Here is a 12176-nt window from a genome sequence, read left to right as displayed (position 1 = left end):
GTCATGTGGTATCATCCATTTCACATGAAGGTAATGAGGTTGTTGAGTCTTCCTATGATGGTACTCAGGTTAAGTGTGTTGCACATGAGATTTATATTGTGGATTCAAACCACAAAGGTTTTGATTGTGTTTACCCCACCTTGGAAGATGTGAAAAAGGCTCAAGAGACGTGCAATGGATGGTCAAATAGAGCTAAGAAGGCCAAGATGCTTGCTGCCCAACCAAGACAACACTTACAAGAGGTCAAGGAAAGATGCAATCAGCTTCATAATGCAAGAAGACAAAGAGAGTCATACATTAGATCCTTATTTCTTTCAAAGGAAGAAAGTGAGGATGTTGAGCATACAAGGGAAGAGCTTCTTGAGGTAAGTCCACAAGAAGAGCATGTTGAGATGTGTGAAGAGGAAAAGAGTTATGATTTAGAAAACTCAGTTTGGTCTAGTTTGCATCATGAAGTTTATGACGTTCCTCTTTTAAAGAGCCCCTTAAAGGCTCCAAACAATGATGATATTAGTTTCACACTTGATGGACCAGCCACAAGTGTTATTTTCATTTGTGTGGAATGAAACATTATTGATTCTTATTTGGTTAGTCATGCATCATCTACAATGGAAGGACAATTGTTAAGATCATATAAAGCATCTTGTCTTAAAGAGATGATTAGGGAGACTAAGAGGCTGCTTACTAAGAAGATATTGCATTTTGATAATGTTTGGTTTGTTTGGCATACTACATCTTGGAGTTTGTTAGTAATGGAAAACATATCAGTTATGGAGATAGAGGTATGGATCAGATTTTGGGCAGCTAAGGCAGTTAATGGGACATGTTATATTCGTTTGAACACACCCCATGGACCAGCACCTTTAGAGGAGTCACCTACCTTGGAAGGAGAGGCAAGAGAAGACCGTAAAAACATTGTGGAAAGGTATGAACATACTTCTGATTTTCTGACTTTGAACAGCAATTCTCTTTCATCTCATAAGTCAAACTTTGAACCTTGGGTTGGTTACATTCAAGTTGGGGTGTTCAAGTGTGAAGTTGATCCTTCCCTACCAAAAGTTGATGACATATTAAGTTGCATACGAAGTGGACCAGCCACAAAGAGCCTGTCTTTGTTGAGAATTAGAAACATCTCTCAATCATCAATGGGTTTATCACCTCTTCCATATGATAGGGCAGCGATGTACTTTTTGATTGAAGATTCAGACTTTTTAAATATTACATTGGGCTTTCAAAATCAGAATATAAGGGACTTCGTTGGTTACATAGTTAAACAAAACATTTACTTAACAACCTTTAATGAAGGCACACTAATTTGTGGAAATATAGGTAAAGTTGCAGTAGCTGTTTGGAAGAGTTGGAAAAGTATTCAACAAACCTTCATTGCTGATGATTGGCTCATTTGTGAATTCCTAACAGCATTGGTTGTTGGTAGTAATTGTGGCTTCATTTGAAGTGAAGTTCTTAGTTGGTTGGATGAGGTACAGTTTCAAAACAACAACATAATGAGTATCAACATGCCGGAGGGATGTGTCAGTGCAAAAATTTGAGATCTTGGTATCAACATGTATTGGGCATTTCTTCAGTGGATTCATATTGAGTTGCTTCACTTTTGGTATACAGATGTTTACATCAGAGTAGCGCAGTGGTTGGGTGGAGCAACATTTGTCAGATCGATATAGGATTCAGGAATTGATAATCCTACAATGTTGGGTACAAATGACACATGCTTTGGTTTTTCTCATGATGGCATACATACTTCATCTTCGAGTTTGTCATCTACATCCATTGATATGGCAGTGGTATCCTTGTTGATTGGTGATTCCATAGTCTTTGATTCCTTATGGACTAGTGGCTGTCCAAGCTGGAATCATTTACTACTTGACTTGGCATTGACTACATCCATGATTCAGTATGAGGGCATCGAGGAGTGTTTCTTTGGGACATTTGTTGTTTGGAATTGGTATGATGACATCTATGATATCATTCAAGTTGCTGGTCAGAATTATAGCAGCATTGTTAGGTGGTCATGTGGGTTGGAATACTAGTTTATGGGAGTTCACTTTCACACCTTGCTGATCTGCTTCATTGTATGAATGTTTCATGGAGTGCAGTTGAGATACTTCTTCATCTCATTCAGTACATTTGGTATTTCGGTTTCGGATCCGGGCCCTGGTCTCATTGATACATTGGTGCTTCAGGGTCCTAATGAATTGCTTTACAACTTGTGGTTCACTAATATTTATATCAGAGTGACGAAGCGTCAGCATGGTGGTTCCCTTTTGAGGCGGATTTGGAATCCTGGAATCACTTGGATTTGCAGTTCAATAGTTGAGGATGTGGAAGCCAATGTAGGCTTACTAGAGTTTCCGCCTTTAATGTTCCAGTTTGGTTCTTTCGGAGAGCAGTTCATTGAGGAGTTGATAGAGTTGGTACAGTATTTGATTGCTCTTCCTTCAGGGGGTTTTCAGGAGGTTACTTGTTTGGGTGCAGTGCAGGACAACGTTTCTAGAAGATGGAACTACAAACCTTCCAGGATGGCTTGGGACCCTGGGATCATTCTTGGTTATGGTATGGACTTGCCTAATGTTTGTGGAGTTGGATTGACATTGCTTGAGGACAAGCAATCTTTGGGAAGGGAGGACTGTCATGTCCCCAATTTCTGCCCTTCCTTAGTGACAACATTTCTAGCAGGGTTGGTCTATTATCTGGTTCTCATAGGCCAACAGAGCGTAGAGGGAACCAACCCAGGGACTTTGAGAGTCATGCATGAGCTTCCCAAGTAGTTTGGAGCAGTAGACAACAATTTCCTACAATTTAGGAGGGATTCTTAATTTGTTGGGATTGACTAGGAGAGGTCTAGGAGGCATTTTGAGACCTCGGCGAACGTTTTGAAGACTTAGAGTGCATTTCCTATTTTTTAGTAGGAACTCTCAGTTCAATGACAGTTCTCTCAGAGGTGCACACAGCAGGTGAGTCATTGGGACTCAATTTTGGTTGATTGGGTTGTCTCCTACTTTTTAGGAGCATCCCTAGATTTTAGGGATGGACTACCAGTTGACACATCTTGTCCGGCATCAGTCACAGACAGGTGACAAGGTCAGATTCATGTTTGATTGGTCATTTTGGGCCTTTTGGGACCATTTGGAAAATATTTTAATATATTTAAATATTTCTTAAGTTGGTGATTAAATAAATTAAAATAAGGTTAATAATATAACCATTTTGGAGTAATAAGGGGATTTTGGCTTCAGTTGATCAGGTACACCTATGTGTTATAGCTCGTTGGAAAGGTCTCAAATTATTATACATGATTTTTATTATCTGTAGACTTTTTGGTGCCTTCAGCTATGGAATTTTAATAAAGTAATGTTTTTCCTATAGCATGGATGACTTTAATTGGGAAAATGTTATTTTATTATATTTTATTTAAAGGGCAAAGTGTAATTTCCCTTTAGGGTTCGATTTACAGTTGGAAGGGGATATAAGGAGATGGAGACCTAATTTTTTATTATCTTTTGCATATTGAAAAACTTGTTTTTGTGAATTGGCTCTGAGAGAGCAATTCTTCATCTGGGACGCAAACCCCAGGTTCTGGATTGGCTGGGACGTAGCCCTCAGCTGTTATTGGCATTGGATTCTTTAGACAGTGTGCGTTGCTATCAGGGATAGAGTACACCATTCTTTATTATGGATTTAGGTTGCAGATTTATGGTTTCAGCGTTACAGATTGATTCTTTCACCTAGGACGTGATTCCTTGCAGTCTTGCGGCTGCCATTTGCAGCAGTTTGGCATCTTTGTTGGATGTAGGCTCCTTGGAACTGCATTGGATTTATTATTTGGCTTTATAAATGAGAAATCTGTCTGGTACGATTTATAGCAATTCTGATTTGGCTCTATGTTCTTATTTATTTTCAGTCTCCTCTCATGTTTATTGTTCATTATTCATTACTATTGTGAAAACTATCAAAAAAACACAAAACAAAAACAAAACCTTCTGCAACTTCTGTCTATTCTCAAAGACCATCAAAGAAATCACAGAAAAATATAGTTTATTAATTTAAAAACTACAGCAGATCAGCAAGGGCATCTATCAGGGATCTTTCAGTGTGAGAAAGATAATATTCAGGCTTCAGCCAAGAAGGAAGGGTAAGATGATGCCTCACTTTATAAAGTTTGATGGATATACAGTTGGGTACAGTAACATCCAAGAAGTTCAAGAAATCATCATGAATAAATTCTCGTTGATTAGTGATAAAATCAGAGATTATGATCCTGAGGTCATTAAAACTATAAAAGTCAGGTATGCTCATCAGCTGCACATTGAAGATGACATTATTAGAAATTGTGCTGACTTGTGATGACTTACAAGAAGCATACCAAAGGTTGAAGAGATGGAATGTTTTGAATAAATAGAGAATCAGAGGTTAAGTAAAAGTCTGCCTCGTTTTCATTCTGAAGAAGATATTGAAATCCTTAGGATTGAGAAGTGTATTAAAGATTTTGAAAATTTATACCAAGAATATGTTGAGCAAGAAAAAGAAAAGAAAGTTGAGCAGGCATCTACTCCACCCCCTCAAACCAAAAGAAGAAAGTTGAGTTTGACAGGTTCAAGTTCTGGTTCTCCTGCTGCAAAATCTCATCAAGAAGGGACTAGTACCCCTTTGGTGGCCTATGATAATTCAGATGATGAGGGATCAACAGAAATTGTTAATATTCTCAGAAACATGAAAGAAGGTAAAAATGTTGAGGCATCAGAGCCACCTCCCAAATTTTCTGACAAAGAACATGGCTACTATGCTCAAACTATGGAGAATGATGACCCAATTGACACTGAAGATAAGAGGGAGGCCATTTCTCTCGAATTCATTGAACAAGAAAATTTTACTCAAACACAGGAATTCAAGGACTTTTGGATCAAGTATAAGATGAGGGACTTTAAGAATGGAAAGAGCAAAAGATTTGAAGGTGTTGATGAGTCTCAACATGCCTCAATTGTTCAGCAAATGATGGATGAGCTGCACTTGGATGACATTTCATGTAATGAGGAGGAGGCTAGAGAAATGGTAAAAAAGAGTGACATCCTGATTCTGCCTGGTTTCACATTAAAGGAATTGTTTCTACTAGATCAAGTGAGGAAGCAAGAAGATTCAATATTTGTGTTAGAATTTGAATCACTAGACAAAGTAGAAGGAACAAAGTATGATCCCAAAACAAAAACCCTTGCCACCTGGGTTACATTCAAAGGTAAAAAACCTAAAATGATTAACATGTCTAAAGGAGAAGCAGGGATAGCCCTGATGCAAACTGTACACAACACAGACCCTATGCTTGTTGCATCACAGTTGACACATCAGTCTATGTTTAACCAGGCTCAGATTAAACATATGAAAGAAACAATTATAGAATTGCAAAGGAGAGAAATGGACATGAATTATTTGATAAATAAAATGCATGTGAAAACTAGGAGGTTGGAGAAAGAACTACATGATTTAAAATCTGTTGGAAATACTTAGGCTATTGTCGTTCGCAATGCTATAGAAATTGATGTTAAAGAAAGCCAAGACAAAGAGGTAACCTTAGAGGTTGATCATAAAAATTGCACTTTTAAGGTATTGGAAGAGATTCTTGTCTACAAGGTAAATCTTATATTGCCCAAATGTGACGAGGTGTTTGAAGGGTTTAATAGCATATGTAACATGTTAGATTTCTTTACTAAAGGAAAAGACATACTTTCTAAGATAGAAAGGAAGTGGGGCCCCTCAAGGTATGAATTGAACAAACTCTTTAAAGTTACAAAAAGGGATTCAAATGCTCCTGCACAGACTAAGGACACCATTGATTTCATTGACATTGTTATAAAGAATCTGAGATACATAAATCAAGAATATCCAAAGCTGGAAGAAAAATTAAAGGTGATTGCTTCTGTTGATCATCCCTGTTTTCCTATCATCAAGAATGACGAGGGTAAAATCAAACAATTGGAAGAAGGGAGACAAGGATTTGTAATGTTGCCCTAGGCATTTATAACCAAGTTCAGGGAGGAACAGAGTTTTCAAATGGATTCGTTCCATAGGGTATTGAACAAATAGATTGTTGTGGAGGCCAAATTTACAAAGTTTGTAACGGATGTCAAAATTGCTTGAGGGAAGAGATGGGTTGATTTACAAGCTTTTGCCCCAACAATCCAGAAATTTGTGTGGCCCACACATGCCCAGATTGTCAAGTGAATCAAGTCTACCTGAAGGTTCCGAAAGATGCTCCCAAAGAGGTGGTGGTTGTTGAAGAGATGGAAGAGACTTAAACAATTTTTCATATTTTCAAGTATTATGCAGTTATACTTTTAGTTAGCAGTTAGTTATAATTGTGAACAGGTCTAAAGCTATGTTGCACCTTTGAATTTTTATGAGAAAAGGTACCAAGACCCCTGTTTAAGAAGAAACAATTTCAAAACATGATATAAGATAGATATGATATGATGCTGCTTTAGAAGAATCAGTATGAAGTAATTTTCCATTTTATGCAATTACTTGTTTTGGATATGAAATGAAACTACTTTGTTGTATTTCCTTATAAATGAAGTTAATATTATGATGATTATGAATGAATTTGATTTACCAGATATTTTCATACCGGGTTATGGTATCTATCTAATTGGTCTCCTTTGATTGGGGTTAAATGCATTTAGACCAAGGATTGCATTTATTTCTTATCTATCCAATGGTTGATAGGGTGCACATTATCTTTTGTGGTTTGATGATAAGATTATGTGGGGATTGACTCTATACTGCCCAAATGGAATAAGGACTGGTCTTTGTATACTCATTGTAAGTTAATATTTACAGTTGTAGATCGGTGAAATTTTGTCCACAAGTATTGCATAAATTTATTTCCAATAGTTCATTCACACTTAAAACATTTGTACATTTTTACTGTATGAGATTCTTTTTTCGTTTTTAATCATTAGTGTGGCTTTTTAAGTTTTAAGGCTGGCGTAATGGAATGTGGGGTACTTGTGGTCTCTACATTTTTTTATTCACTTTTGTGATTTTCTTTATATTGTATTATATGCTGACAGGGTTCCTACCATCCTCAAGTCGGCTCAAACATTCCCTTGCCACCCCTTGTCATTTCTTGCCCGAAATGGATGTCCCAAAATCAGGTATGGGAGGGCTTATTTCCTACCCATCCCGCCTCCCTAAAAAATTAACTATAGAAGATGGGATCAAATTATGCAGGGGATGCATCCTCCGTAAATGTATAAATATGCATGGAAAAGATTGATCGGATTCTAAATATCTGAAGAGGATTATAACTGTATCTGGATTAATATTCTGCGTTTAGATGCACAAGAATCAAATTTACCTGATGAAATACATGTAAACATATATGATGTTCTATTGGTTATTTCATGCCGAATTTCTTTTTCAAATGCCTGTTAAATCTACCTAGGATGTTCCATTAGCAGAGTCGTGAAAAAAAAATATTAAGTTTTTTAAAGACTTCGACTGTGAGCATGAAAGTACCAGCGATAAGTCTGACAAATCCGAACGAAGTCTGACTTCGTGGGTAAGCATATCATAGCTTTGGCCCCATGTCAAAATCCCAGGAGACACGAAAATAGAGTGAACTTGGGTAAAATATTATGTCCAATTTGCTGGGTGCAGCAAATGCCAAGAGTGATAGTAGTTCAGATTCCCCGGTAAGGAGAGGATTCGTATTCGTGATTGTCCCACGTGAATATAACATAAGAGATAATCCTCGGTAGCAACTAAGCTGAAGATCAACGCAACAGAAACAAAAAAGATCCAAACTAATCCAGAACCAACGGATAAAAGAAAACCTCCTTCAATTCCCTATTGTTGAAAATAAAACCCTAAACCTAGACCTGTGCATTGGGAAGTAAATAATTGCTTACCTGGTTGTGTGAGCACCCAAAAGTTTTTATGTATATGGTCTGCATTCATAAATAAAATAAATAAAATAAGTTCCAAAGTTAGCATCGAAATAGATTTGATAAATGAACTAGTGTAACGAGCAAAAGAAGCATAAAAGAAATGTAGGATACCTGGGTACCAGGTACACTGGAGTAGACATTATTAGCGGGAGTTTGCATAGGCTTCTGTTTTTTTCTGGGCTTCAATCCCACAGCTGTGGTCATGGTGGGCAAACGAAGGCCTGGCGGAGCGCCTCCAGGCACTACATCTTCGATGTCCTCCATTTTTCTCAACGAAGTCAAAGAAAAATGTAACAATTCAGAAGCCTAACTTCAGAGCTTCCTCACATCTGGGTTTCAAAGTTACTTTCAGCTGCATGAAATTGTAGTGGTGAAATATTTAGTTCGTCCGGATAGGCAAGAACATTATACATTTGTTGCAATCTTTTATTAGTTCTGCATTCATTCGGTGTGAAGAACTTTTCAATTTATTTGTCCAATCAAATTATTTTATTTTTCAACAATTTAACAATTTTGTATAGCTAGCAATCACAAATTATTTTATTTTTCAACAATTTTGTATAGCTAGTAATCGCACCTTGAGGTGCAATAGGTACACCAAATAAGTACACTGAATTAGTTTTGTAATAATATTGATTCAATTGTATTTAAGTGCTGGTAAAATAAAATTTAGTAGTCAAGCAGGTGATGATATGTAATTTTTTTTACTTCTATGTTAAAAGTGCTCAATATTGTGATATTGTAGAGAAATGGAAAACTTAAATTAACAAAAAATATATATATTTTGGCTCCAAGAAAATTAAATCATGTTTGGTCAATGTTGAAGTATATGAAATAGTAGTCTAAATTTGAGGTTTTCTAAATGTAAATAAAAAAGATTAATTTTGTAATCGTACTATATAGTTTTCATGGATCTCATCAAAGTGTATTCTTATTTTGATTGGATGTAGATGTGTGCTTGTTTGTTAAATAAGACATAACTGATTTCTAAAAGTGTGAAGTCGTGATATATTAATTAATAGCATTGGTTCAAGGTTCATGAGGGAAAGAACCAACAAGAAAACTCTCAATCCTTACCAAATACAAAGGAATGTAAAATTACAGGAGGTCAGTGGGACCTTAAAAATGTTGTTATAGCATGGGCTACAAGTATTACCACTCAGTTTGTGTGTATTGCTTAGATTGCATAAAGTAATTTAGGCACAGGTGGAATTATATATTAACTTTATGTAGATGCTCTATTATTTGATAGTCGTTGCAAGCATGCCTCTTCCTCTATCATCCAAGCTACAAATGGATTTGTGCTCATATGTGCATATCTATCAAAAGTAAATATAGGGTGTATGTGCAAGCAGGAAATGTCTTTAACTCTTGAAATTGCGGTGAACGTAATTCCTTGTCAGTCAATGTTGCCAATGTCAATTGTGGCATGTTGCAAAGTAAGCCCTTGAGCTTTGTGTATGGTTAATGCCCATGCCATTCTTAGTGGTATTTGACGTTGATTTACATGACTCAATGGAGTTATCAGCACATCATGTAGGTGATTGCTATCCCATCATGGGCCAGTATATTTTTTGAAGTGCACAACAACAAATAAGGGAAGTTGTGGTGGTGATTCATTTTTTTTGTACACAATCATTGTTACTTGGCCAAGTGCACCATTGACTAGGCCTATGTCAACCCACAAATTGGAGGATAGCATAACTTCTCGCCCAGTACATAGAAGTATCTTTGATTGTAGTTGTTCATCTTCTAGATCTAAAATTGTTGGACCTTATAATTGTTCAGCTATGCAAAGAGCTACTGGCTTTGTTGTACATAATAGCATTCATTTATTATGTAATGAAACCATTTCATTTGTGGCAAATAAGTGTGTAGACTGTAAAAACATATGTTTCTCTTCAGTCGTCATTGAGGAATGTGATCTTGACATCATTAGTTTCCAATCTTCTATTTTTGGTTGTGCATTTTGCAGGTTTGAGAGAAAGTTACGGAACCTTATTTGAGTTGAATCCTATCCATCTTGACAAAAAAAATCTTCAAAGTTATATCTGTGTTGAAGTTGTGCCATAGTGTTCCCCCATATGATGTTGATGCATACATTGGAATGTCTTTGACTAGTGGTAATTGCCCTAAATCACCAAATAGTAGCATAGATCGCCCTCCAAATGGGATGTTGTTTTGACATGGAAAAGCTTCTTGTAATCATCTGTCAATTTTTTCCATTGGCTTTGGCCCAATGAAGCTTATTTCATCCATTAGTACATATTGTATGAATTGCATTGATTGTTGGAATGTTGTGAGTGTTTTCCCTTGCAGTGGTAGCATTTCTTTTATTGGTATTCGAAGTGCAAAATGAATCGTGGATGCCTGAATATTGAATGCTCTATTGGTGCAAGGAGAAGAAGTGGTGTTTGTCTATTTTGAATTGATTTTGTTAATGTTTCTTTGATGCAACTAATCAAGTGTGATTTTCCTATTCTCATTGTTCCTTGAACAATCATTCGCAACTGTGTGTTGGAAGTGTTTTCATTTGCATGTGAACCAACTATGTCATTGACTTCTTTCTGCTCTGGTACTAGCGTGCTTTCTAGATTTTTGAATGCTACACTATTACTATGAAGTGAAGGATGCCTGGTGTCAATAAAGGAAGTAGCTATAACTTCATCTGATGGGTTGACTTCACATTCATCCCAATCATGGTTTATATCCATGTTGCATCGTCCTAACATGTCCATGACATCTACATGAATTGGTTCTCCTGCTTGTAGATTGGAAAGAAGTTTGTCATTCATCATGCATGTCTTCCTCTATATTGTTGGTCTCCATTAATGGACTTTCTAGATCATCTTATGTAGCCATTGGTACATTTGTTCAGTGGACATGCCAAGGTCTATACATGGTTTTAAATCTCTCCCAATTGTGTATTATTTCTTCATCAGACTTCCCCAAATCTTGTTCAATGCTTCTAAATGGATAGTATAACATTAATTCTGTCCAACAAAACATAGAATATGCCTTGCCATGCATATCTAGGATAGTTTTGAATCTTGGAGAGACTCAAACAATTGCCGCCTTTAGACATTCTTTCCATTGTTTTTTGTGTGATGATTTGTATGACCATTTTTGAGTTATCTCTAGAAGCAACATTGTTTCAAGATGTGTGGGTCGAGCAATGTATATGTTGATATAGTTTGCTAACATATTTGTGGTTGTAGGGGAAATAGAAATATGATCAAAAAAAATTTGTGGACTGAAAGCGAAACAAATGTCTTGCTACTAGTGGAAAGGGGCAATTTGAGTAGGAGGTGGGAGGTCTCTTGTGCACCGATGTCTCATTCAACAAGTAGGTCAGTTAACATCTTTCTAAAAGAATTTTTTGTTGGTGTTTCAAATGGAAAAGTGGTGGCAATTCGAGATAGCATTGAATGGTATGTTTTAGACTTTTGCTCTACTTTTGCAGCATATTTTGCAATATACTCAAGCACTGCATTAAGTGCTATAACAAGTTAGCAATCTACATTGGCTCTCCAAATGGACAAAATTGATGGGTTGTGTAGATTTAGGCATTCGTCATTTCTAGCTTGGTTAGGTTTGGGTTGGCCATTTTTTTGCGAAAGTGATGTTTGATTTTTCTTGTAAGGGCCACAGAGCTTTATACCAACATACCATAGTTGATTGCTTTCTTTGAAGACATGTTTGAGGTGTGCATTTAGTATGTCATTGGACACGATTGAGTAATTCAATGTAATCATTGAGAGGGTTATTCAACAAAATTTTATTTGTTGCCATTAAGCAAGGGTCCTTTGTTGTTTCACGATAGAATCTTTGATTCCTACTATCAGCGCTCCTTGGGTTCCATGCAAAGACATACCTATCAATGTATTCAATTGCACTTTCTACTGATTGTTCGTTCCTCCAATCTAGTTTGTCAAAATCTGGTGCGCCAGCAAGCCAAATAAAGCCATGAATGTGTGTTGAGCCTCTGTGTTGCCATTCATACGTATATAGATACAAACATTAGAATATAACTTGAGGAAGGTCTTAAATGATATGTAAACATGTAGTTTTTTTTTTTTACCTATACCAGTAATTAGTTGCTCCCAATAATTTCTCGAGGACCTCTTCACGAAATGCAATAAACCTATGATGCATGTATAGTGCTGTAAGATGTGGATTATCAATTATAATTTGTATCCTCCATTTAGCAATTGTAGA

At 36.5% G+C, this 12176-nt stretch overlaps 1 protein-coding gene across 1 annotated transcript in view; it reads right to left on the bottom strand.

Annotated features, from left to right (window-relative positions):
* Positions 1-8356, bottom strand: part of LOC149531106 (Methylthiotransferase) — a 123685-nt gene extending 115329 nt beyond the window's left edge. Inside the window, exons 1-2 of the mRNA XM_089811764.1 lie at positions 8070-8356; positions 7920-7958 (exon numbers count right to left, since the gene is read on the bottom strand). Coding sequence (XP_089667890.1) covers positions 7920-7958; positions 8070-8222 — 192 coding nt within the window. The 5' untranslated portion in view covers positions 8223-8356. The remainder of the gene's footprint in view (positions 1-7919; positions 7959-8069) is intronic.
* Positions 8357-12176: the final 3820 nt, after the last annotated feature.

This window comes from Cupressus sempervirens, chromosome 11 (assembly GCF_028749045.1).
Source record: "Cupressus sempervirens isolate cs-2001-9-10 chromosome 11, ASM2874904v1, whole genome shotgun sequence".
Classification (NCBI taxonomy): Eukaryota; Viridiplantae; Streptophyta; class Pinopsida; order Cupressales; family Cupressaceae; genus Cupressus; species Cupressus sempervirens.
Note: the sequence above shows the minus strand (reverse complement) of the source record. Positions and strands in the feature narration are given on the sequence as shown.